At 40.0% G+C, this 26,581-nt stretch overlaps 3 protein-coding genes across 5 annotated transcripts in view; 2 read left to right on the forward strand and 1 right to left on the reverse strand.

Moving 5' to 3' along the window:
* pds5a (PDS5 cohesin associated factor A) overlaps window positions 1-2,408 on the reverse strand; it is a 31,268-nt gene extending 28,860 nt beyond the window's left edge. For 2 of the 3 annotated variants that reach the window (XM_042484932.2, XM_088075395.1), the window contains exons 1-2: window positions 2,262-2,408; window positions 1,179-1,331 (exon numbers count right to left, since the gene is read on the reverse strand). In XM_042484932.2, coding sequence (XP_042340866.1) covers window positions 1,179-1,292 — 114 coding nt within the window. In that variant the 5' untranslated portion in view covers window positions 1,293-1,331; window positions 2,262-2,408. Of the gene's footprint in view, window positions 1-1,178; window positions 1,332-2,035; window positions 2,172-2,261 lie in introns of those variants that run through there. The other variant, XM_042484933.2, reaches the window with a different exon arrangement.
* Window positions 2,409-3,421: 1,013 nt separating this feature from the next.
* n4bp2 (NEDD4 binding protein 2) lies at window positions 3,422-18,744 on the forward strand. Its single transcript, XM_042485300.2, has 16 exons — window positions 3,422-3,911; window positions 5,778-6,771; window positions 7,203-7,327; window positions 7,482-7,570; window positions 7,682-7,758; window positions 7,944-8,084; window positions 9,482-12,099; window positions 12,505-12,590; window positions 13,342-13,387; window positions 13,835-14,052; window positions 14,146-14,270; window positions 14,371-14,497; window positions 15,402-15,578; window positions 15,731-15,899; window positions 17,105-17,228; window positions 17,320-18,744. Exons 1-16 carry the CDS (start codon window positions 3,659-3,661, stop codon window positions 17,363-17,365), a joined length of 5,415 nt encoding a protein of 1,804 aa, XP_042341234.2. The 5' UTR covers window positions 3,422-3,658; the 3' UTR covers window positions 17,366-18,744.
* Window positions 18,745-18,865: 121 nt separating this feature from the next.
* Window positions 18,866-25,882, forward strand: rhoh (ras homolog family member H). Its single transcript, XM_042484239.2, has 2 exons — window positions 18,866-21,136; window positions 23,890-25,882. Exon 2 carries the CDS (start codon window positions 24,265-24,267, stop codon window positions 24,850-24,852), a length of 588 nt encoding a protein of 195 aa, XP_042340173.1. The 5' UTR covers window positions 18,866-21,136; window positions 23,890-24,264; the 3' UTR covers window positions 24,853-25,882.
* Window positions 25,883-26,581: the final 699 nt, after the last annotated feature.

Raw genomic sequence — 26,581 nt, forward strand, 5'->3', positions numbered from 1 at the left:
AATGTGGTTTCAATCTGATATCAACTATTATGGAGCTAGAATAGCGGGTATCAATACTGATACCAATACTTGTTAATACTACAAGTGTCCTATGTACTTACATATGGGTAAAAGCAATGTGTCAGGTGAATAATCGAGCTGCTAAAGACTTCTTTTTCTTGTTTTATTGTGTATGTACCTCTCAATTAGCTGAGTCCTTAATAAAGTTTTGAACAAAATTGAATTGAATTAAATAACTGCTAACAGTTCACAATCACAGTTTGAAATGTATCACTAATCAATGCTGAAGATCCACTTGGAATCAAATTTTAGTTAAACTAGGCTACTACATACCTGTACATTTCTTCTGCCTAAGCCTCACTGGAACAGAGCGCTATGCACGCACAACCATACATTGTTAAAGTGCACACAGCAGTGGAGAAGCAAAGAGAAAATGCACTAGATGTATTAGAGGAAATGGGACATTATTTGTAGACTGTTTTCCTTATGAAACACAAATAGGTACAATGTAGAAGACAGAGAGTAATCTCTATTATGGAAATTGATCCTGTTGATGCTAGAATCAATATTCAAAATGACAATTTAGTATGAGTAGTATCATTATTGTTGTACCAATCTGCCCCCTAGGTAAACAAAAAAATCTGTTAAATATAACAGTTCTATAAACAACTATATATACATAAACATACATACATATATTATATATTATATATATTACATGTTATAAAATGTTATCGTTCTTTGAAAAAGAAATCCAAACATGATTCACTGTTTTGTTCATTTGCAGTAAAAATAGCTTCAGTGTGCAATGTTTGCTTTTATTGTGTTGACATTTAGGGATCATCCCATTCTTTCAGTCCCATGGGGATAAAATGTACTAATGATAAACTTGAAGACTTGAATACTTTTGAACAACTGATTCCCCGGCATCATACCACAACAATTTACATAATACTGGTGGTAATTACATGAGTGTTGATTCCAGACTGAAGGATCTCAACGAAAAGAATGGGGACTGGAAAACTGTCATAGGAGGAGAAAGGCCTCTCATGACTTAGTGTGGAGCAGTTTACAAAGTTAGGAGGGTTTTTGGCATTGTGCCAGAGGCTGGACACTGATAAATGAGATTGGGGCTGGCAGAAAATGCATCTTGACAGCAAGAAACTCCATCAACATACCTTCAACCGTTTGACCACCTCATCGTTGCTGATTTTGTCCGTAATCTCCTTCACTCCGGGAGGATAAATGATCTTTCCGTCCCCCGCCGGTTTCTGCTGTTGCGGGAACTCCATGCTTGTTGGTATCTGGTCCACACGGTCTTCTACTGGCCTCTATGGGTCAGAAAACAAAAGTTCAACACAACCATGCTACCGCACTTACCAAAACCTTGTTTTAAGCATCATTCTCATTTGCCAATCATACATTTTGCGCACTAAAATTTACAACAGCGCACCTGTATATTTAACGATATTCTAATCCCGAAAACTTTTCAGACAGAAAGCCAACATTAAACCAGCATTGTGCATATTATTAGCTCACATGCTAAAGTACCCCCAGCTAAACATCAGCTCCATATTTTCCGTAAATTTCTCATGAAACATGGTATCGCTACAGAAACAACCTCAATTGCTATTCCGGTAACCTTACAGCTATTTGAACCGCTAAGTTGTTGGAAAACCACTTTAATAACACCACAAGAGCAGCCGGTGTATGTCTACTGTCATACAGGTTATCAAATTAGCTAGCTAGCTAGTTGCAGTGCAAACATCAATGGCTAACAGCTAGCATTTTGCGGGAAGTAATGCTAGCAGCGAGCGGCTAATGCACGTTAGCCGTGCTAGCTCACTGGTTAGCCTACTTTGCTAACTTAGGCCGCAAACTATTGAGGTACCCATCACATCTCCAGCTACAGACAATCACAGAGGAAGTAAAGTATCCTATCATTGCTGCCCGAAATAGCGATGCTCGTGGCCAGTTCCTGTGGTTTACAACAAATGCAACTACTTTATGAAGTTTAAAAATCAAGCTAATTTACTTGTTACTGTCTTTTTTCAACTTCAACGCATCGCTCCGTACTGCCGCTAGTTTACAGGCGAAGAAGGGCTGCTACCGTCGCCCTGAGCCCTCCTCTCTCACCACCAACTTGCCCCCAAAGATGATTTTTTAACAACCCAGCAAATGCAAAATGAATCTATTTTGAAGTATACAACTACGACTAAAACCGCAGGATGTTTGCCAAGCGTCTCCTCCTTTGTATTTACCTCTCAAGTGGGCCGTTTTAATTCATTAGTCTGACACAGGTTGGGTTTAGTTTTCGGCACAAAGCTCTCTGTCCGTTCAGTCAGTGCTGTCTGTGTGGAGGCTGGGTGCAGAGCGCCCCCTCGGTCTCTCAGAGGTACTGCAGCACCAAATACATGGCGGGAGACAGAAAACAAACAGCTCGCGCACTCAAATCACCCTCTGTCCTTCACCACAATGTGGGGTTATTTTTTATTTAACTAGCAAACTGCTCAACTTTTTTTCGTGAATTTTAAGGACTAGGCTACATTCACATATACGAGGTGCAATTTTCAATCGTTTGGTGCCAGGTAAACAATTGAAAATATATTAATCTATCAATATTAATCACTATCATAACTGTAGTAGTTTAAGTGGCAGTTCGGCAATATTATTTTCTACTAATACATCTATTGATATCGCTTTATATCGTTTTGATTAAAATGAATTCAACGATTTAACTTTCTCCACAAAGTGATGAAATGTGAGAATAGTGACACCTGGTGGTCAATTGATAGTTATTGACAATATCAAAATGTGGTTCAACTTTACCCATTTGATGAATGCTGCAGACCATCTGCTTTTATTTGAATAAGCTTATTTACCGCAAAGAACCCCAACTAACGCCCGTTAGTTGGGGTTCATTGTTTAAGTAGCAGCCGACATAATATACAATGTTTAGCTGCTTATGTGCATTCATAGGGTAGGGTCTACTGTACCTGTAAAAAGGACTAAGTTCCTAAATCATCAGGAACAGAAAAAAAAGAATAAATGACTGGGGTGTGGGTCACAGTAATCTCACAACCCGTAATATGTAAACACAAAGTGGTATAAAATCGGAGTTCAATTTAATAAAAAAAGAATTCTAAAGTATTGATTATTTTTTCCTTCAGTAACAGCCTCTAACATATGTATTTAACATATACCATGTCTTAAAATCACAAAGTTGTTCCATCAACCAATTTAAAAACTAGACGGAACTCCAGATGAATTTACTGATAAAAATTACTTACTGCATTGTAATTAACTACTTTTCAGAGGAAATATATACAGTAGTTGTTTTGTTAAAAAAACAACAACAAATAGACAAAACAACAACAAAAAAACAGGGACCATGTGTCAGGACAAGCTTTTATTTTGAAGTCACTATGTTGACTTCCGGTGTTAACCTCTCTAGCGGACTTGGCACGGTTCACACTTTCTGATGTATTTTCACCACTTGGAGTGCTGTTAGATACCATAACCCTGAGTTACTGCACTTTGGTTACTCTACAGTACCATGTTTTCAGCTCCGAGACTCCCCGATGCAGCTCCTCGGCTACTTACTTAGCTCCGTGTAGCCGCTAATGAGAGCAACCGCCGGCTACAGCCCGGTCACGGAATGCCTCGGAGGAAGAAAAACGGCCAGAGCCCGGCTAGAGTCCCCGGCGGACCGCCAGAGGGGGGAAACCTTGGTCACAACACGAACTACCGACTACCTCAGGGATTTGACGGAGCCATGGCGAACAACTTTCCCTCCAGCACCTCGCTGTCCAACTCCGACAAGGAGAAAATCGTCAAAAGCATGCAGGAGATGTTCTCACACCTGGACCCCGAAGTTATTTACATCGTGCTGTCCGAGTGTGATTTTAAAGGTAGCACCAAATACGGAACACCAGTTATCCAGCCTCCTGCGTGGAGATATGTCTAGCCTGTTAGCCGTGTAGCTTGTTAGCAGTGTATTTCTAACAGCATTTTACTGCATTAGTGTATCGTGGAGGTCCCATGTGTATTATTGACAGTATCAGCAGTCATCTGAAACTGCACCTTGCATTCCTTGGCGGGCCAACCCACGCACAGTCCTCCACCTGTTGTGCCTGTTCAGATGAGCCACTAGTCCCTGTGTCCCTATCCCTGTGTCTGCATTTTACTTGCATAGCACCAGTAAGTGTCATCAAGTGATTCACCAATTGATTGTCAAGACAGTGATGTGGAATAGAAACAGAAGTAGACTAAACAAAAGCTGCAGAGACTAGTTCAAATTGCCTATATTGCTAATAGAAGAGTAAAAGGCAGTTTTAAAGTCTGGGGGACACAACGGAGAACATGTAACCATGGCCCAGTCACTGATCCCAGGTCAGGTATATTTTACAAAATTACACTCACAAAAAAATCAGTTTCTTTGCATAAGCGCTATCATGCTTGCTGTATAAGGGGCAGAGTGGCAGCAAAGTTCTTTAAAAGTCTGAGAAGTATTAGAAGTAGCACAGCCAGGTTCTGTAACAGCACTTACTCAGAGGGTGCCCCTGTCCTTAACTCCAAAACCAACAATTGTGTGGTTGTTATTCTTGTCATTGTAATGGTATGTTTGAAATGATGCTCATCATAGTTGACTTATGATGAGAGCATTGCTGCAGCAAGGCTTCTTTTGCATACTCTTTATTTTTCAATTTTAAAGGTCCCATATGATGCTCATTTTCAGGCTCATACCTTTATTTTAAGTTTTCAAAATAACATGTTTGCATGCTTTAATGTTCAAAAAACACAGTATTTTTCTCATACTGGCTGTCTGAATATACCTGTAATCACCCTCTGTCTGAAACTCTCAGTTTTAGTGCCTGTCTCTTTGAGACCCACTCCTGAAAAAGCCCAGTCTGCTCTGATTGATGAGTTTTTCTGGGTACTCCACATCTGCATGTTTTTTGCAGCCTGAGTAATAACTTTAATGGCACTGTTTTGGCACTTAATATCTTAATAGATAGATTTTCAATGGAATTGCATCTCAAGGCAACAGCTAAGTCAATGTTTACTTCTTGTCAGCTGATGTCATTCACACACACTGCAAAAAATTCCAACAAGCAAAATACAAACGATGGAGAGGTCTTGAGTTAGCAACAGTGGGGCGAGCAATGCAAATCACACTATAACCCATCATATTTTTGATGTTTCCACTTTGACAGAGAAATCCTCCCACCAGATTAAAAGAAGCACATTGCGTGATGCTTACTGATGTTTTCTTTTTTTAATTCTAAATATGCTCCTTCACTTTCCTTGTCATTGGTCTCCCAACAGATCATGGCTCTGTCTAGCAGCTGCATCTCAAGCTCCTGTTTGCTCCAAAATAGTTTTACATCATGATACACAAATAAATTGGGCAGGAAAACAAATGTGTATTTTAGATAGTAGTATATGGGTGGAATCACAAAAATTCATAGAGGTCCTGACCGATTGTTTAAAAGCACAGTTTCTTTATTCAGACTGTGTGCATTTCTCTGTGGATTGAGCATTTTGACAGTTTTTATGTAGCCCATTTACTTTGCTTTATGTCAAAAAAGAAATTGAAATCTGACTTTTTACAATACTGGACCTTTAGTGTTTTTACTTTATTGTACTGTGAGCTCATCAATGCAAATTGCCATCAACTGCAATCAAAATTATGTTTTGAAACACTGAATCATGACTTGAAAATTCAACCTCTCTTTTCTTTTTCTTTGTGTCTGTGGTTTTTGTTTGTGTTTTAGTTGAAAATGCGATGGACTCTCTGTTGGAGCTGTCTGTGGCGGCAGAAGTTGCAGCCCCGATACCGTCTCCTGTCTCCGGCTTTGAGCGCACTGCTGCAGCCCTGCTCAGCCCAGGTCACTTCTCTGAACCCAAACCAGGCCCGGACTTCTCTAAACCATCACAGCAACCCTCCTCTCCTCTCTCTCCCAACCTCCTGACGGCAGAGCTGGACCTGCTAATTGATCAGGAGCTAGAGACACTAACCGCACAACAATGCGGTGAGGAAGAGCACTCTGGCAGCCAGTATTTATCTGTTGGTATGAACCTTTCCTCTTTCCCTCCACCACCAGTCCCACAACAGGTCCTCCCAGAGCTGCTCCAGTCCAGCCTGCAGCCTGGATCTAGCGGGCCATCTGAAGGTGGCCTGACTGAGCATGTTTCCGAAACGTCTTCTCCGCTCGACCACCTCAGCACTTGGGAGGACAAGCGCATTGAAGAGCATCAGTCAATGGTGGATTTCACACATTTGATGGCGGAGACGCTCGAAGACAAGCCGAAACCTCCTTTGGACCTGGCAGCTTCAGGACGTCCCTCGGCTTTCCAGGTGTATAAAAAACTAGAGCCATCACACACAGCGTCAGACAATGCTGCAGTCGGCGGAGGAGCAAGATCTAAGGCGTCGAATCAGGTGCCGCTTGGATGCATGCCGACAACCTGGAATCTGCAGGCACCAGTGTTTGCTCCCCGTATCCATGGAAACCTGGGGCCAGCCTTTATTACCCCTGTGGCGCACACGCCTCCTAACTGGCCCCGCCAGCCCAGATTTATTTCTCCCTGGCTGAGTCATGGCCCCATCAGCCAGGCACCTCTCAAACCTTCTGCTACTATTCCAAAGTCCTGGGCCCTGCCTGCTGCTCCATATCCTCCTGCCCAGCACAGCAGGCTTCGTTTGGAAGGGACGGTCCTGGTGTTGCTACGTGGGGCTCCAGGATCTGGCAAGTCGACCTTGGCAAGGTAAGAATGCTGAGATACTCCAACTAGCGATACTCTTTAATAGTGTATGCTGTTCGAGTGTGTAGTTTTCCACTGGAAATATACTTTCTGTTTAACCTTGCAACAATCAGTGTACTGTTAAAATTAACACACTTGTAACCTGTGTGTAGTGCCTTGGGCCCCTGTTCAAACCAGAGATGTTTTATCAGTGATGATTTGCCAAACAGATAGCTACCAAACAAGACCACATCACATCATATAGAACAGATCCGATATGTCATTGGTGAGATGATTAACTATATAAAAAAGTAGTTTTCTGTCAAGATGGCAGTGATATATTTAGAAACTCTGTGACAGACATCGTTGCTCAAAAGTTGTGGACTTTTACTGCTGCAATCACAAGCTGTGTTACATCACCTGAAGGCTGCTTTTATCTCTGTGTTTCTCTGAAGAGCCTTGTTAGAGCATAACCCAGGTGGAGTAAAACTGAGCACTGACGACTATTTCACTCGCGATGGAAAATATCAGTTTGACCCCAATGCTCTGGGGGAGGCCCATGAGTGGAATCATCAACAAGGTAAACAACGCGCACACACAGTTCGGATAAGAAGTGATGCAGCAGGAGAGTCAAGAGTGAAAAGATTGTGTTATCTATGTGATTGATTGCTATTGTTTTCCTTTGTGTGTAAAAATTAAATGGTTTATCTCTCTTGTGCCAACTTTGTCCACAGCCAAGGCGGCTTTTGAAAGGGGCACCAACCCCATCATCATTGACAACACCAACATGCAGGGCTGGGAGATGAAACCCTATGTGGCTCTGGTCAGTATGACAGAAGCATTTAGTTTCTTAAACAAAAATGTTGTGGGGTTACATAACATTTCACCGGACCGTATAGTTATGAACTGTAAAATTTCTTTCTTTCTGTTGTAGGCACTGAAACATGGATATAAGGTGCTGTTCAGAGAGCCGGACACTTGGTGGAAGAACAAGGCCAGAGAACTGGAGCGGTGAGAGAGACAGGGACTACATCAGCATCTGTTTTTAATGTAGAATGTCACTTACTATTTTACGTATTAAGAGCGAGATGATGTTGGAGACAATTATGCGTATTTCAGTTTTATGCTTAATATCTGTGTGTGTGTGTGTGTGTGTGTGTGTGTGTGTGTGTGTGTGTGTGTCTATGTCTATGCAGGCGTAACACACACAACGTGCCATTGGAAAGGATCCGATGCATGCTACGTGGATACGAGCGCTTCGTCACAGTCCAGTCCATCATGGGCTCACAGATACCTGTGATGAGACAGCAGCTTCCTGTGGAGAACACAAGCTCACAGTGAGTTTCACCAATGAGCGTTTGTCTGAGGACGGTCAGCTTCTTTGTATTTATGTACCCGATTGTGACTGGCATAACGGGGAGAAGCATAGCAATTTAAGAATACATGTCAATATTCTGTGAATGACATTTGAAGTCAATGTGGAATACTGCAAAACTACCACTGACTTAACTGCAAGCTGCACAAGATGTGTTGATTTGTTGATGTGTAGATGGAATTAATTCAGCGTGAGGGGTTAGAATTGTGAATATGAGACATTTATACAGCTGAAACACAGTGGAATTGACTGACTGTCGACTATTGATGCACAGTATTTATATTTTTACTTTAAATTGATAAAACTGATAAAAATTACAAAAAGTAATTTGTACCAGTTGTATGATTATTTTCAATTCACATCTATTTTCTAGCAGGGACTTAAACTGTAAATGTCTGTTATGGAAATAATAATAATAATAATTATTATTATTATTACTTTTTAATTTGGCATGTATTCATTTCTTTCCACCACAGGTTCATCACTCTGTTACCTTTAAGAAATACTTCACCCACAAAATGATCATTTGTATACTTTAAGTTGAATTGATGAAGAAAACATTGTTTTTCTCGCATATCTTGGATGACCAAAGAATCCAAAAACTTTTAAGAAATCTTTATGAATTTAAGTAAATGGGGTCGATGTTTAACAACATCAAACATATCAAAACATCCATCTAAGTCCCACACAACTGGTGCAGTATAATATAAGTTTGATTAATTTAGTTGTATGCTCAGTATTTCCCAACAGATGTTTTTATATAGTTTTGTTGATTTTAAAAGCAGACCCCCATGACTTAAATTCATCAAGAATGTTCACCTTTTTTTTCGGGGTGTCTGGTGGCTCAGTGGAAAGAGCAGGCGGCCCATGTATGAAGGCAGTGTCCTTGCCACAACGGCCGTGGGGTTCGACCCTGGAGCCAACCCTTTGCTGCATGTTGCCCCCCCTCTCTCCCCCTCTCACACTGTCACTCTGTCCTATCCAATAAAGGCAAAAATGCCCCCAAAATAATCTTTAAAAAAAAAGAAAAACAAAGGGGCACGCAAGAAAAACAAAGCTTTCTTAACCATTTCAGCTCAACACGGAATTAGCACTCGATATACATATGATCATTTTATGAGTGAAGTATTCCTTTAAGTGAAAAATTGTTTTTATAGTTGTCAAATAATAGATAATTCTAGTATAAAGGAAAAATAGAAACACTTTGTGGTTAAAATAAATGGAAATTATGACATTTAAGATCATCTCATAAACATGAATCATCTAACATCATTGGGCTAAATCAGACAAATTGTTGATATGTTGCACATTTATTAGTTATGTCAGTTTTACCATTCATATCTCTCTTGTTTCCTTTAGGCCGGTGTCTTCTGTAACACCTCATCCTGACCTTGTAGGGCAGCCTGGATTGATGGAAGGGTGTAAGAAACCCCGCCATCAGCTGTATTCCTCCCTCCCCGACGTGTCATCTATTGGTCGCTCAAGCGACATGGGAATTCCGGAAGACAGCACCCACAAATCTACAGAGTCCCTCAATTTCCAACCAACCGGAAGACTTTCGGAAAACGCTGAAATGTCTGATGTCGATGACGACATGGATTTGGGGGAATTGGATTCTGAGTTGGACACCCAGTTAGAGCAGAACCGTCCGAGAGGAGATCAGAGAATCCCCGACTGCATCGTGGAATCCGTGATGAGCGAAGATCATCATGGGGATGAAATGCCTGTGGCTTTCTCTGAGTCTATCGCGCAAAGAGTCAGGAGAGAGAGGCCGAGCAGGAGGTCTGCTTTTGAGGGGTTGGAGCCTGCAGATTTGGTGAAAGACACAAACCAGTCAGACAGCAAAGCGAAGGAGAAAGAAATGACAAAAGAAACAGAAGTGGGTGAGATGGCGAGGGATGGGGAAGAGACGGGAATGCCCGAGATGTTGGATTTTATTGGAGACTGGCCCAGTGAAGGGTCTCTTGAGCAGCGGCAGGTTAGGAGAAGAAAAAGGGATAAAGACAGAAATGGGAAAGAGGATGAAGGCCTGTCTCAAGAAGCTAAAAATAACCCAAAGACAGTGCAGTCAGGACCTAATGTGACAGAGTTTCAGAAGCTTCTTGATCTTATCCAGACAGGAGTAGCTGACATTCACGCTGGGTCGTCCCGTTCGTCATCTCTTTCCGTGAGCTCTGGTGAGGAGCTAGAGAAAGATGAGGAGGCAGGTGGCAGGATTGAGGAATCCCACGGCAGTAGATCTAACAGCAGCAGAGGTGAATTACCCGACTGTGTGTTAGACTGGAAGGCAGCTGACTCTTGTAAGGTCAGAGAGGAGAGGATTGATAATTTGGAGGCATTTAAAACTGAAAATAAAGCGAGAGCTACCACAGAGATTGTGTTAGAGATTAGCAGAGAAACACAGTCTGAAGATTTGAAATCAACCAATCCAACAAATCTTTCTACTTCTACTGCTGACTCACTAGGTATCTCCAAAACTGTGGAGACAAATGTATGCCATGATGAGGAGGGAAGCGACAATATCGAAGGTGTGACCGAGCCTGCTGCTGCACATGCTGATTCGGACAGGAATAATTGCACAGAGCATGGCAGAGAGACAAGAGCGGAGGCTGATGGGAGTCACATTAGTGAGAGTCCTGTGTGTGAGGGCTCTGTAGAGGCAGATAGTGGTGGTTTCAGTGGAGGCAGTCAGGAGAGGAAGCAGCGTCAGGGTCGAAGATCGGGAAAACAGTGCAAACTAGCCCTCACCTTCACTCAAAACTGCCCTGATTCTTCAACGAGTCCCCTCGAATGTCCTAACAACACAGTCCAATGTATAAACATCACTCACAGTAGCACTGACTTTACCCTTAAACCTGACCTGTTCACTGAATCTAAACCTGACGAACTGCAGCCTCCTTCCCCACTTCCCCTTATAGACACAGGCAACCCCACCCAGACAGAACCTCAAGACTTCGCTCTTCTTTGGCGCCTCAATCATCAAGACGTTTCTGACGATGCAGCTGCGGGCAGCCACCCCAGCAACATCACAGTACTGTCTGGAGACTCTTCCCACTTTGTGCCGGAGTTGTCCTCCGCCGTCTCCGCAGCAGTCGCAGTTCACCCGTGCGGACATAGTGAGGTGCCCTACCGCGTGGTGCACGAGAAAGGCACTCAGGTGGAGGAGAAAGAGCTTGGCGCAACACAAGACCGGCTGGAAAGTTTGCGCATTCTCAGCCGGCATTTTAAACTGGTTAGCTTTGATACTTTAGAGGATCTGTATGATAAATGCCATCAGGACCTAGAGTGGACCACCAACCTGCTGTTGGACTCTGGAGAGAGGTTCTTTAGAGATGAGGAGGAGGATGGTGCAGGGTGGGGAGATAGGCAAAGTACATCCAATCTGGGTGGAGCTTTAGGCAAGATGAGCATCACCTTAGATGAGCATCAGTCTGAAGGTCAGCCAAAGGGAGAGCCAACTGCGTTTAAGGAGGCGCCTCAGCAGTCAACCTGTGAATCGGATGAGAGCCCCAATAATGATGATGCGCTTTCTTTTGGAGGTGCAGCTGTTCTATTTAGAGACAAAGATCATCTAGATACAACCTCAAACTCAAAAGCTTCTCCTCAAACAGACCCTACTCTGCCTCATGCAGCAAACGAAGGAAACGGATGTGGTGACACTGAACACAAATTGACATCTGATCTGGAAGACGGCGCTTGGGGTGGGAGCTTAGATGATGGAGTGATTATTGAGGAGTCAAGACTCGAGATGGAGGAGGAGATGGCAAGTATGGACGAGGTTCACCGGCTGCTGCAGGCCGAGCTGGAGGAGATGGAGAGAGAGCAAAAACAGAAGGAGGAGGAGAAGAAGACTGAAAGGAGGCACACGGAGGAGAGAAGGAGCAGACACTTGGACATTCAGTGTGTGGAGCTTAAACTACCCACTGAGCTGGCCCTGCAGCTGACTGAACTGTTCGGTCCTGTCGGAGTAGACCTAGGTAAGTAAAGCCATGTTTTCACCAAACACTTTCAGTATAGTCCCCTTAGAACCGGTATGTAACCCATACAGACATCTAGTCTGTAGATCTGTTCAGTGTTTCCACTGCAGACAGTAACATTTGCATATTTCACATCTCCATAACTGGCCAGTCACTACATAATGTGGGTGCTATTGTTTGTTTTATAAAATTACAAAACATATTGTGTGCAGCCCTTGAGATTCTGCAAATTTGAACTGAGCTTTAACACACTATTAGATGAGCTGAAGAGCTTGTTGGAAACACACTGAGGCCATTGTTTTCATTAAAGAAATTGCTGGACCAATAAAAGTAAGTATTTTTATACTTCCCTTGTACTCAGAAGTATCATAACGGTATATGTCCACTCCGGTCCATAATATTCAGGCACATGCCCCTCTGATGACTACGCAGTGCAGATGGACCTGAACCTGGCTAAATTGCTCCACCAGAAGTGGAAGGAAACCATTCAGGTGAGCTCTTTAAAGGCACTATAATCAGTACATTTATCCAAACAATTTATCAAATGACAGTGTGAAAAGTTTGCTTGTAGGGATGAAGCTACAGAGAAGAATCACCCAAATCTGCAGCTCCATAGAGCTTTACAGCTAATTTCAGCTCATTGTTCAGCTGTCCTATATGCCAATTTTGTTGTGTTCACAATTCTTTCTGCTGCCCCCAAGTGGCCAAAAAAGCAATATTGTAGGTTATTTATTTGGCAGTGACCGCTTTTACATGCACACCAGTCATTTTTTTAAAAGTATTTTTATGAATATGAAAATATTTCCATTTTAATACAAATGCAAATTAAGCGTTTTCCATTTACAACATGCTGATATTATCCAGCTTTTAGGAGCCCTATTTGGACTTACAGCACATTCAGAATATGTGTCTCTTTTGGGTTTTTACTGTAATTTGCGACACACAGCCTCTTGTTTGTTTATTGTGCATTATCATGGATAAATTGTTTTTATTATCATGGTTATATTGTTTTTATTATCATGAATACATTGTACCCAGACCAACTAGAAAACAGTTTGTAAGGCTGTGGTAGACATGCATACCTAGAAGAAAAGCTCACAATTCTGGTTAAAGGGTGAAACATTGCTCCTTTTAAACATGATGAAAGACTGATCCGTTATGTCAATGCAAATATAAAGTACCACCCTGATAGTCTGATAACTGTGAGTGGGTCTTAAAATAACTTCGAAATCTGTTTTACAGGAAAAGCAGAGACAAGCAACTCTTTCCTTTAACCTGCTTAAGGAAAGTAAGTTCACACACAGACACACACACACACACACACACACACACACACACACACACACACACACACACATGGACACACACACACACACATATGCACGCGCACACACACACACAATCTTAGACACAAACTTAAAATCCATAGAGCATAAAGTAATGATACCTTTGCTCAGAAAATGATCAATAGTGTGTTACAGTCACACACAGAAACCTGCATGTAAACACAAGCACGGTTTTCTCATATTAGTTGTTTAACTTTTGAACCTGTTTCAACTTTATGTTTGTTATGTTGTGTTATCCTAAATTACAAAATTCACATGATTCAAGAAGATGTCCCATATACATTACAGATGTTTATCTGTCTTGTCCCAGTCAAGCAAATAAATGCTAATGGGAACAACATTTTTCAGACATGACTTCATTTGTTTCACATTTTGTTTTGAATGTGTAGGTTCAGCACACTGGGGTGAGTCCAAGGCGGCCAGAGCTGGATCACAAGAGCGGACACAGGCAGCACATTTCCTAATGAGTGCAGATGCGTCTCTGGACAGTCAACCAGAGGCCCGTGGTCAGATGCCGTTCATGGACCACTGGAATGTGTCCCATCCACATGTGTCTCTAAGAGATATTATAAAAGAGGAGCAGGCTCTGCAGGAGAACATGAAGAAGGTAACGTATACACCTGCTGCACCTGTGGACTTGATTATGGAATAATGTTGCTCCTCTCACACTCTAACCCCTCTCCAAACCTCCTCCTCTCAGACCAGACAAAGTCGTGCAGACCTCGACCGGCGTGATGGAGCCACCCCGCTGAAAGAGGACCAGCTGTACTCCCTCTTCCCCACCATCGACAGGCATTTCCTGCAGGACATCTTCAGAGACCACAAGTGAGAAAACAACTTTGACACTTTGATTTGTTTGACAGAGATGCTCAAGCATTATTCTATACCCAAGACTGACTTGTATATGTGTTTTTTCTTTGTGTAGTTACAGCCTGACGCAGACGGTGCTATTTCTTCGTTCTCTACTGGACGAGGAGCCCGTCAAAACAGTGGTCGCCCCAGAGGCCCCTCACTCTGACCACCTCAGAGCAGCCAGCAAGGAGAGGGAGAAGGTATTCACTAATACAAGTGAAAAGAAACAAACAGTGAAAAAGAATAAATGTACACCTCCATTACTATGTCAAACATGTTAACTATTATGGCTGCTATTTAGGACAAAGTAGAAAATGTAAGAGTTTGTCTGCAGTAAAAATAGAAACATCACTGTAAATGTGCATCTGCAAGAAAGCATCACTGGTTAGTTATTAGTATGTTTCACTCAAGCTGCAACCTCGATAGCTGAAAAATGATGCCTAACTGCCAAAAACTGCATCTCATTGAATGATCACTTAAAGTTGGTACCCATATTAAATGTCCAATTCTACAGCAGTGATAAATGTGTTTACAGCTGGTTTTATTTTTACTTAAAATATGAGTTTTTCCAGAGGGAAGGAAGGCACTGGCAGAGTCAGCAGGGAAAGCATTAGGGTCTGTAATGAATAAAATGCATGGACATTACACCAGAAAACACTGCATCTGGTATAACTGTCTATTATTGGTTTGTACATTATGAAATGCTCATTGTATAATTTTTTTTTCTGTGGACGTATTAGAAACGGCTCACAAGCATCTTTGTATCCTTTTTGTATTGGTATCATCAGTTTCTTATAAGCCCATGTGGGCTGGTCACAATTAAGTGCATGACACTTAAATAAACTAATCAATCGATACAGCTTGGTTTAAAAATCGGTTTCTCTCTCTATAGCTAATTTTAACATTCATGACAATTGTATGGGTGATAAATTTTCATATAACTCACCTGTTTACATTTTATTAAGACTAAGACTGCCTGCCGATAGTGTCCTCTCAGTCAGATCCACTCTCTTTGGTCCGCAAACCTATGGGTGACTTCACGGTGGCTATGTGCATTGTTTTTACAGTATGTAATTTTACTCTGTCCTTTATGGAATGTGTCAGAGGCAGAAGCCCCTCGAGTCCACTGTACTGGACTATCAGGATACGGAGGATCCAGAGTATGAGGACTTCAGGGCCGAGGCCAGCATGCAGAGGAGACGACAGCTCGAGAGTTTCTCCAAGGCTGCCGAAGCCTATAGGCAAGGACGCAAAGAAGTGGCCTCATTTTATGCACAACAGGTGAGGAGCAGAATGTCCTACTGTAGTACTATGAAGAACTTTGTAGGTATTTTGAAATTCTGGGTGTGGTGACATACACTGCATTTGAATTAATGTAAACAGAATCATTCAGTGTCCCTCTTACTCATCAGTATGCATCACATCTTTCATAGGGACACCTGCATCGCCAGCTGATGCATGAGGCCAATCACCGAGCAGCAGCTCAGATTTTTGAGAGGGTCAACTCCTCGCTGCTGCCCAAGAACATCCTGGACCTCCATGGGCTGCATGTAGATGAAGCCCTAGAGCATCTGGGCAAGGTCTTACAAGAAAAAACCTCTGGTAAAGGATAATATACTGCACAATATATGTCCGAAAGTCTTACATCAGGGATATTCAAATGGGGCCAGACACAGCATCCCAGCAGAGGTCAGGTGTATGCAGGGGCGTGGGAAGATATTTAGAGCTTAGACCAGACCTCTGTTGTGGGGTCTGGGGGATCCTCTCCTGGCACTTTTTTTGTCATTTAAATTATATTTTGATGGTTTTTATGCCCTCTGGCATTATAGTTATGTCTAAAGCACAAAAAAAATCCTAACAGCAAGAGTAATCTCGCAGCCCATTGGCTATTGTCCTTTGATGATAAAGCCTCTGGGGGTGACGGCCAATATTTCAGGCAGATCCAGTGTGGCAAGCAGATATCCAGACCAAGACTTTATTTTCTGTTTGCCAGTCATTACATTATTATACATCTCTATAAGCAGATAGAAATAACATAATAATAATAATAATAATAATAATAATAATAACTTAGCGGATGGGGTCTGAGATTCATTGCGGCCAGTGCATGTACATAGATCAAGTGCATGTATCTGCCTGTCTGGAATTGTTTTAAACTGGCTCACCTCATATCTTTGTGGAAGAAAGTTTTTTATATCTATGTAATAATGTCTCCAAACATTATGAGGTTACCTGTGGTGTACCACAAGGATCAATCTTAGGACCTTTACTTTTTAATTTATACATGCTACCCCCAGGCAGTGTCATCAGGAGGCATGGCATCACAGTCACATAGAGCTCAATGTTGCCTAACTTTTGAACTGTATTTTAGATATTAAGGCTTGGATGTCAAAGAGCTTGATCAATTTTTAAGGTACTGGATGGCCTTGCACCTGTTCAAAAGTGATTGGTTAGTACAGTACTTCCTGGACTACAAACACACCTCAAAAAGAGACTAGGACACTTCTGATACTAAAAGCTTGTCACCTACAGATTCTTCACACATATGCAGATATTTGTCTATAGAGATTAGCAAAGCAGTGTTGCGCCTCAAGTCTAGAGTCAAACTAAGGATGTGACTGTTTCATGTTTAGATACATTTGCAGAAGTTGGTGTTTCTGTCTCCTTGTTAAACTTTATGCACATTGCTCCTCCTAACTGTCTTCTGTGTGTGTGTGTGTGTGTGTGTGTGTGTGTGTGTGTGTGTGTGTGTGTGTGTGTGTGTGTGTGTGTTGTTTTTTTTCCTTCTTTGGCCTCTTTGAGTGTAGATTACGAGCAGGGTCTGTGTCGACCTCAGCTCTCTGTCATCACAGGAAGAGGGAACCACAGCCAGGGGGGCGTGGCCCGCATCCGCCCCGCTGTTATAGACTACCTCACCAACAAACACTACAGGTACACACACACACACACACACGCGCAAAACACACATGCACAACATGTTCACTGTCACCCACCTTCTCTCCTTTATCTCTTCATCTGTCAGGTTCACTGAGCCAAAGCCGGGTCTCATGTTGGTCTCTTTGAAGTGACGAGAGCCTGGTTTATTGGATTCAAGCTAAAGCTGCTATGGGGGACAACACACACACACACACACACACACACACACACACACACACACACACACACACACACACACACACACACACACACACACGTCTCTTTGTCTCTCTCTCTCTCTCGCTCTCCTTCTACAATGCCAGATATACATTCACTACAGTATATACAGTACACTTCTCATTTCCTATTTCTGTCAGTTTTTTAACCCCCCTGTCTCTCTCTCTGTCTCTCTCCCTTTCTCTCCATCAGTCATGTGCCCACTAGAAATTAAAATTAATTGATCCCAGTATTAATCATCTTTAAATTAAGGTTAATTTTAGTCAAAATCCTAATTCAGATCTTAAAAAAAAAAAAGTTTTCTGTTGTGTTAATGAAAACTGGATAACTGCATAGGTGTGAAACACAAACAAGGTCTTTTAATGCAGCTGCAAAGCTAGAATGTATGTAAATTTTATATTTAAAAAATATTCTATATTTTGGCACATTTTGCTTTACATTTATCTTCATGCCTTTTAAAGAAAAATCCCTCTTTTGAAGGCACTATGTTGAAAAAGGTGCTCTTAATCCTCGCTAATCATCAGCATTTACTAATCTGGAGTCATGTTTGAGACATAATGTGAGGATTTTATGAAAGTTTGATTTGATTGCTCGCTGTCTGTGCCGAGGTTGCACTGTCGGATTTTAAGTAATATGGAGTCCTTTTTGAGACACAATTTAAGCGTTTTATTCGACGCCAATTCTACCAAATGCTCAGAAGGGAAGAGAGTTTTCTCTTTTGGTTGCAGTGTTTCAGTGCGTCTTGTTCACCAGGAGGCGAGACTGAAACTCTTGATGATAGATGATGAAAAGGCCAATAAATAGGTTGAGCAACCTCATTAAATAGTCTGAACACCCTCCGCTGTCACATCTGCAGCAGTCGGTCTCCTTTGTTTCAGCAGCTGCCTCTGCAACACACTGCAACTGTTCATTTAATTAAGGCCCAGCTTAGCTGCTAACAAAATGTCAAACTCAGGTAAAAATTCACTGTAAGGTTTTATCTTTCGAGGCATGTCGATTGTTTCCAGCCCGTTCTTGCTAGCTTCTTTTTAGCCCACTGTGCCAAATTTACATGTAGCAGTTGTATTCATGAGGTGGCTACTCTATTTTTGTAGATTTAAAATAGCTTCTGTATTTCTTTGTGATATTTTTCATAATTATGCAACAACAATGTTGACAAATTTTACTTCTTGTACATAATTTTGTGAACACATGAATTATGAAGAGAAAATATTGTATTTTTTTATTCATCTGTCCAAATGGTTTTAAAGAGGATATTGTATTGTGAAATAAACTATTTGTCTACAGTTTACAACTTGCGCATGTATGAGTTTACATCGATGTGTATGGATCATAGTGGAAGAAATAAGCCTGTGATACTGCCATTTTAACAAAACAATCATCACAGAACAGTGATAACCTTTTTTAGTCATTTTATATGAATTAATTAATCATTTTTTATTTTATTTATAAAGGACCATGTACAGTTTAATACATGAATGTTACCATTTGATGCACTGTATCAGGGTATAGCCTAGAACTAATTCACATCTGCAGTCCCTCGGCAGGTCGAAACAAATACACAGCGTAACACAATAGCACATGATATGGAGTGATACAAAAAAAGAAGACACAAGACAGACAATACAACATAAAACTACAAAAAAAAACACATCACTTTAAAACAATAAAATACTCCACAAAATAGTGCATCACAAGTGAATGCTTGGCAAATTAAAAACAAGTTATAAAATAATAAAATTAGTCTGTGTATGTGAGTGATACCATCTGGGCTGAGCCTTTTAAAAATGATGCTAAGAAAGACAGACAGAATAATTTACAAAGATGCTTTCAAAAAGAAATTACAAAAAGATCACACATGATAGCGACTGTTTCATAGCTTCTACATAATATACAATTTGGACAATTTCTGTATAAAGCCAGATTTTACATTTATTCTCACTAGGACCAAAATGTCTTTTATTGGACTTGACAAGTTTGCGAAATCCTGGGAAATACTCTCGATTTAGAGGTGACTAAATGGGATCCCATTACTCTCTAGTGTGCTCCTCTAGATCCAGGTAATTACATACCACGGAAAAATAGTTTTTAGGACAATTGACAACAGTGTCTTGTCACAAATGCTGTATCCAGGTTTCTTAATACATCCATGGTAGCCTCAAGCGCCTCCTTCAAGCAGAGAGAAGGAGCAGACTACAGAGGGCTGGTAAGCTCACTTATTTCTAACTCTACGCGCCCAGATTTGTTTCCTCTTAAAATTTTTAGTCTTTAGACCCATCTGAAACTGACTCAAGTGATGTCACTTGAGGCAGTTTATCCGATTACATTATATCTCTCTCTGAAGTCAGAAAACACAATACAGTTTTGCTTAAAAAAAACATAATATTAAACCTTTAACACCTGGATCGACATCAATATTCATGTGCTGCATTCACTCACAAGCATTTAACCCTCAGAAACCTGAGAAAATTTATTGGATTTTATGTTAAAACATGGGAAAAAGAAAAAAACAACTTGGCAAGAAGTGTTGAGCAAGAAACTTGGCAATAAATTAGTAAAAGGTGACAAAAAAAGACCAGAAAATTAGCTATGGGATTATTATTTTTTATCATCCAAAAAGTAAGGGGTCAACAGATTATCGGCCTGACTGATTACTGGTGCTGATATTTGGCATTTTGCCGATTATCTGTATTGGCATTTTATTTTAATGATCACCAATAAAATTGATTAATTAAAAAGTGCAAAGAAAGTGTCAGCATGGGAGGAACTTTTACTTTGTAAAACCTCAAGGAGCTATTTTAATTTATTCATTTTTATTTAAATTTTCACTTCACTTGGTTGCTTGGAAGTTTCTGTATATGATGCTGAACATTTCAGTTATGATTTCAACATTTGCTAAAGACATTTAAACAAAGTTTTGTGCTGGAGTTTCATATATTAAAAATTATATATTTTGACAGAAATATTTTGCTTAGCTTATTTTCACATAATTTTCTTGTAACTTTTTACAAATTTCATGCAACTTTTTGGCTCATCTCTTGATAAGTTGCTCATCTCTTCTTCCGATTTTTTTGACAGAAGCAAGCCAGATTGCTTAGTTTTCAAAGGGTTAACATATAACACCTACAAACAGACTTTTATCAGTCAGTGGAGTTATCCTTTAGAAATCCAATAATATACAATCATCAGATCTTAAGTTCGGGGTGGCTTTTTTTTCAGATTCCATCATCTGTATGAACAGAGCAACAAGCACAAAATCTTCTTAAATATTTAATTAGTGCCAGCTGTGAGCTCTGCTGTTCTGTGATAAAATGGTACAAATTCACAGAAGAAAAGCAGCCGTATTGTGATGTGCAGCTGGTGTGGGGGAGGTGAGCAGCAGATAGGAGTCACTCCTCCACACTGCAGCGAGCGGATGTCTCTTACTTTTCGTTTCTCTCCTACTTTGTCACTTTTCTCCTCTTCTCACCAGCCTCAGCATTGTTCAACAAGTGTCAAAATATTAACCAGCAACTAATCAGTTTATATTTTATTAAATGGCATTTTAGGGCACTCAGTTTGACTTTTTAAAATAATAACAGCTTGGAGTTTAAAGGTTTTTTTGTGTGTTTTTATGTCCGCGCTGTGAGGCTTCAAAGGCGGCAGCAGCATCCGCCTGTTATAGATCGACAAAACTGACAAGGAAGGTAATTATCTTCTTCTTTTTCTTGATACAATGCCGAGTTGCTGACATTACTATTCTATTCTATTCTATTCTACTCTATTCTATTCTATTCTAGCCTTGCAAATGTAATAAATTCCATAATGTGGGCAAAAACCTAAATTTGTTTCAACATTTAACTTCATAGGTGTACTCTAACTCTCACATTTGAACAAAAAGATCATTATAAATGTGTAAAAAAAACATTTTATTGTATGTAAACTAGAAGGAAACCATGTTACATGCAGAAAGAAGAGTTTTATCAATTTGCCTTGAGGGTTTGAACTTTCTTTTATAACTTTTTTAATTTCATATTTATTTATTTGACAGAATGAGATTACAAAAGATTTCCTCCGATGATTGTAATTTAGACATTTACATTGTGGAAAAAACACAGTGATTAAAGTGTCCCATTTACGTGATGGAGGTCTTTCCGTGTGTGTGTGTGTGTGTGTGTGTGTGTCATGGCAGGTGGTTTTGAGGTTCTTTACTGCTGCTGCTTTAACACAGCTGTCAAACTGTCAAGTTTACACACCAGTGAGACCACGAGACACTATCAGCAGTACTTTGTTCATCATAATGAAGAAAACCATTAAAATCGATGTCTAGTACTAAACTGAACAATAACATACAGTAACCTCCTCTTCCACTGTCAGATGTTTGTTTATGGTGCAAACACTAGAATGAGGGCTGGTTATGAGGGAGACAGGGTAAATGGACACAGACATGTCATACTTATGAGCTTGATATTAAAGAAAACATCGATAGGTTCTTAATTACCCTCTGTTAAGTTTTCAGGATCAAGCTGTGAATTCTGGGTCACACCCTAACACACAAATCTCTACTTCCGTGTTTGAAACATTTCACGCTTTAACCTTTCTTTGTAAATTTGAAATATATCTGTTACAAAAACAAAAGTGGATGTCATCTGCCACACATAGTTGGCCTACTCAGTATTGTTTAACAGATACTTTTTATTTGTCATACAAAATGTATGAAGAGTCATGCTGCTGTAATTTTCTACGACAGGCTGCATGTTGTGAGAATCTCTCAACTATCTTGAGAAACATATAAATAAGGTTTCAGTGAAATAAAGTAAAAATGAAATAAAGTAAATCTTTTTTTTGGTACAGCACCTTTCAAGAAAGTACTGTACAAATGACAGAGGTTAAATGAACAAAGTATGAGTACAACAATGGCATTACAGCAGGAGAAAAGAAACATTAAAAATAAACATAAACTAACAGACAAACATAAAAAATGGTCAGAATCACAGCTCAAAACAGAATACATGACATAACCCTTTGAAACCTGAGCATATGGGCTTGATTTCTTTCAAAAACATGGCAAGAAGGTAGCAAGTAACCTAACAAGAAAGGATGCAACAATTTGCAAGAAAGTAGTAAAAAGTTATAAGAAAATGTCCTAAAATTAGCACCAACAAAAAGGATAAAAACAGGAAAGGTCTTGAAAAAAAGTGCTGTAATAAAATATAAATAATATGCATAAATAATGGTGGGGGGGGGGGGTACTGTTTAGGACCCAGGACAGCAAACGTGCAGTCCCCTCATGTTTTCACTCTTGAGATACAACTACAATGCAAAATCTGAAAAGTTAATTTTACTTAAAAAAAAATATAGGAAACTGATTGCCTTGAAAAATGTAAATGAATATAACTGTAAGTTTTACATTGAAAAAAGAGTTAACCATCTTAAAATAATTACTTCAGTCAATAACACATAAATGAATTAAGTTTTCTCAACTCGTTTCCAAGCAGCTGTGTTATTCAAACTTGATAACTTGAAAAAACAAATTAACTTTATTATTTATGTGTTACAATTGAACAAATTATTTTAGGTTGGTTAACAATTCCCTTTTTAAATGTAATTTATGTTTATGTCTCATTGTTAAGGTTGATTTAAAGTTAGTTATATGTACTACATTTTTTGAAGTTGCAAGTTTAAAACGACAAGTTTAATTAAATCAGTCTTTGTAAGTTTTAGTAACTTCAGTAAACCAAGTTTACTTTGCGATATATCTATATTCTTCTGGTTGCAAACTACTCAGTCATGTTTGTATTTTCTTAGTTTTTTTCTTTTAAGATTTTTTTTGGGGTATTTATTGCCTTTAATGGACAGGACAGTTTAAGCGTAAAAGGGGAGAGAGAGAGGAGAGACAGCAGCTAAGGGCCGAGGCCAGAATTGAATCCGCGGCCACTGTGGCCAGGACACAACCCCTGCACATGGGGCACCGCTCTATACACTGAGCCACCAGGCACCCCTATTTTCTTAGTTTAAAAAAATTAGAATTTTTAGATCTCCTAACTTAATGTTTTGCAAAATTATCTTTGTGATGATCAAGTTAAGTCAGACTAACTTGGTTTACTGAAGTTGCTAACACCTACTACTTCCACTTGTCATTTTAAGTTTTAACAACTTCACAAAATTAAGTAAATACGGTTGCATTTTAAGTTAACTAACAATTAGATAAAAAAAGTAAACATAAATTAAGATGAATCATTATATTTACTTTCCTTTTTCAAGGCAATCAGATTATTTTAAGTAAGAACAACTAGTCAGATTTTACAGTGCAGCAGGCCCTGTTTAGAGGACCTGAGGGGCCTAGCAGGGGTATACGGCATCACTAGTTCACTAAATGATTTTCTGAAACAACTCAGTTTCTGTTAAAATGAATACATCAGATATTTCATGTTTTTAACATATCCTCTCTTCCTCACAGATTTCCATCCTCAGCTCTGAGAGGTTGGATCTGTTTGGACAGAATGATTATTAGAGAGAAGGACCAATGTTTGCTGAGACCCAGCAGAGGTGAGACGAGCCGAGAGGCCTGAAGAGCAAAGACGTGATGTGAAGCGTTTGTGAAGCTGAAGAACTGCTGACCACATACCTGCTCTGTGTGAGAGGCGAGAGACATTATAGGTCAGTTCAACAAGCTGATACTTGAAATCTCCAGGAATGGATTTTTCACTTGCACCCGGAAGTAGAGCTCACACAGTTGAGTGATCGTTGCCTTTGACTACCTGATCAATAAGTTCCAGAGACACTACCCCGAAGACTTTTTCCACAAACATCTTGAGGATCATTAGAGGCAACCATGAATGGTCTGGAAGAGATGTCCATAAAGTGCGTTCTGGTCGGGGACAGTGCCGTGGGCAAGACGGCCCTGCTTGTCCGCTTCACCTCAGAGACCTTTCCGGACACCTACAAGCCTACGATTTTTGAGAACACAGGGGTGGAGGTGTACATGGATGGGGTTCAGATCAGCCTGGGGCTGTGGGACACTGCAGGCAACGACAACTTCAGACAGATCCGCCCGAGATCCTACCAGCATGCCGACATCGTCCTCATCTGCTACTCCGTGGCCAACCCGAACTCTCTGGCCAGCGTCCAGCATAAGTGGATCGCTGAGGTTCGAGAGAACTTGCCCAAGGTGCCGGTGCTTGTCGTGGCCACCCAGACGGATCTGCGGGAGGTGGGGGTGCATCGGGGCAGCTGCATCTCAGCAGCAGAGGGGAGACGCGTGGCTCATGAGGTCCACGCTAAAGGCTACCTGGAGTGCTCGTCCTTGAGTAACCGTGGCGTGCAACAAGTGTTTGAGCATGCGGTGCGGACGGCCGTAAACCAGGCCAGGAAACAGGCCAGGAAGCGGATGTTCAGCATAAACCAGTGCAAGGTCTTTTGACCTTTGACTTTGACTTGGTAGGCGCCTGAGCCTTCATGAAATGACTTCCTTTAAGCATCTAAGCGTGCTGTTCAAACTTAGTGAGGAGCCTGCAGAGCTACAAGAACCCAAAGTTGTATTTCTGTTATATACGCAGGGTTTGTCTTCACTAACAGGGCGTCCTGGGAGTCCAAGACTTCCCTAAACTCACACCGTATTTAAAAATGACAACACTTGTAGTCATGCAAATGTACAAAAGTTCTACTTTTGTGTGATCCTGGAAAAGAAAATTTTTTTTTATTCTGATCTGTTTTTGAAGTGAACCGCAGAACATCACGGAGGTATTTTTAGATAGATATTTATTTTGAACATGTAAAAGAAACAAACACATGGCAATAACAAAAATGGATGATAACCAACACAAAATAACTTTATTGATTCAAATAAGCAACAAACATTTTACATGTTGGAAAAGGAGTAGGAGGAAGTATAAACTTATTATTTCATACCCTTTCTCAGCTAATCAGTTAGTACATTTGTGAACTTCATCTCTAACACGTACACTTACATATTTACATGCACATAATTACATACATACGAACATACACACACATATCCAAAAACATACATATATACAGTGTGTACACATATATTTATTCACGTACACGTATATATGTCCCACTGAATGTACACATACACACATACATCCATATTTATATATATTAAACATAATATGTGTACATACATGTGTATGCACCTGCACACAACCCAACACACAATATACACTCTCAAATAGCTGTGAACGTCTTACTTAAATGAAAACATCTGAAGGTTTAAAATCAAAGGTTTCAAAGTCAAATAAGATAAAAGTTTTACCCTCATGCTCCTAAAACATAATTAATATGAATTCGGTAAATAATGATGAGAGCAACTGGGTCCATTTTTGGTGCATTGGGCTCTATTTATTGCATTTTCATTATTATTTCTCCAGAGTGTTTAAGACTTTATTAGACGTGAACTGGAAATAAACAGTCAATATGTCAAAGCAGGATATATGTTTCTGGAGGTTATATGTTGATTTTATATAAATCTGCAAATTCTTTTTTTTTTTTTAAAAAAAAAAAAAAAGCATGTTTGTATTGTTTGAAATGGTTACTCGGACATCAGTTGTATTGAAACGAAATCTGCATTATAGTTGGTATGTATCAGTCCTTAAAAAAGAAAACCTAAAATGTTTGTATTGATATACAAAATATAATTAAGGTATTTTTTACTGGTAGAGGATCTAAAATCAAAAAGAAAAAATCTGCCATTAAAAAGTGGGACATGAAACATCAACATTATTTAAAATTTTGACACCTCACATTTTTCTGAAACCATATGCCACGAGGCTCTATTTTTGTGTAAACTGTATTTTTTATTTATTTAACAGTATACCTCCTTTTAGAAAGTACCTGAAAAATATTAAGACAATACTGTCGATGTATCTTGCAAACTATCCCTAAATTCAATTTAAGGATTTAACATATTGAAACTATTTTTTCAATATATATTTTTTTTAATTTATATCTGTACAGTTTCACCTGTGGTGAATGAAAACCTGTGAAAATCATCTTATAATCTACAAGTGTTTGAAATATAATAATTTTGCCAAATAATGGCAGTGTCATCTATCTTTGTGCATTCAGTGTGAAAGTAACCCTTTCTGCCTCACTTGACTCAGTTTTTCTTTGAACTTAACTACACTTTA

This window comes from Plectropomus leopardus, chromosome 3 (genome assembly GCF_026936395.1).
Source record: "Plectropomus leopardus strain MGB_pleo_1.0 chromosome 3, ASM2693639v1, whole genome shotgun sequence".
Classification (NCBI taxonomy): Eukaryota; Metazoa; Chordata; class Actinopteri; order Perciformes; family Serranidae; genus Plectropomus; species Plectropomus leopardus.

Bases quoted from the DNA above. Each gene is read 5' to 3' on its own strand.
- n4bp2 (XM_042485300.2), top strand. From the start codon at position 3,659: ATGCCTCGGAGGAAGAAAAACGGCCAGAGCCCGGCTAGAGTCCCCGGC. The intron at 14,053-14,145 runs GTAACGTATACA...TCCTCCTCTCAG, and splicing joins TGCAGGAGAACATGAAGAAG to ACCAGACAAAGTCGTGCAGA. The intron at 14,271-14,370 runs GTGAGAAAACAA...TTCTTTGTGTAG, and splicing joins GACATCTTCAGAGACCACAA to TTACAGCCTGACGCAGACGG.
- rhoh (XM_042484239.2), top strand. From the start codon at position 24,265: ATGAATGGTCTGGAAGAGATGTCCATAAAGTGCGTTCTGGTCGGGGAC.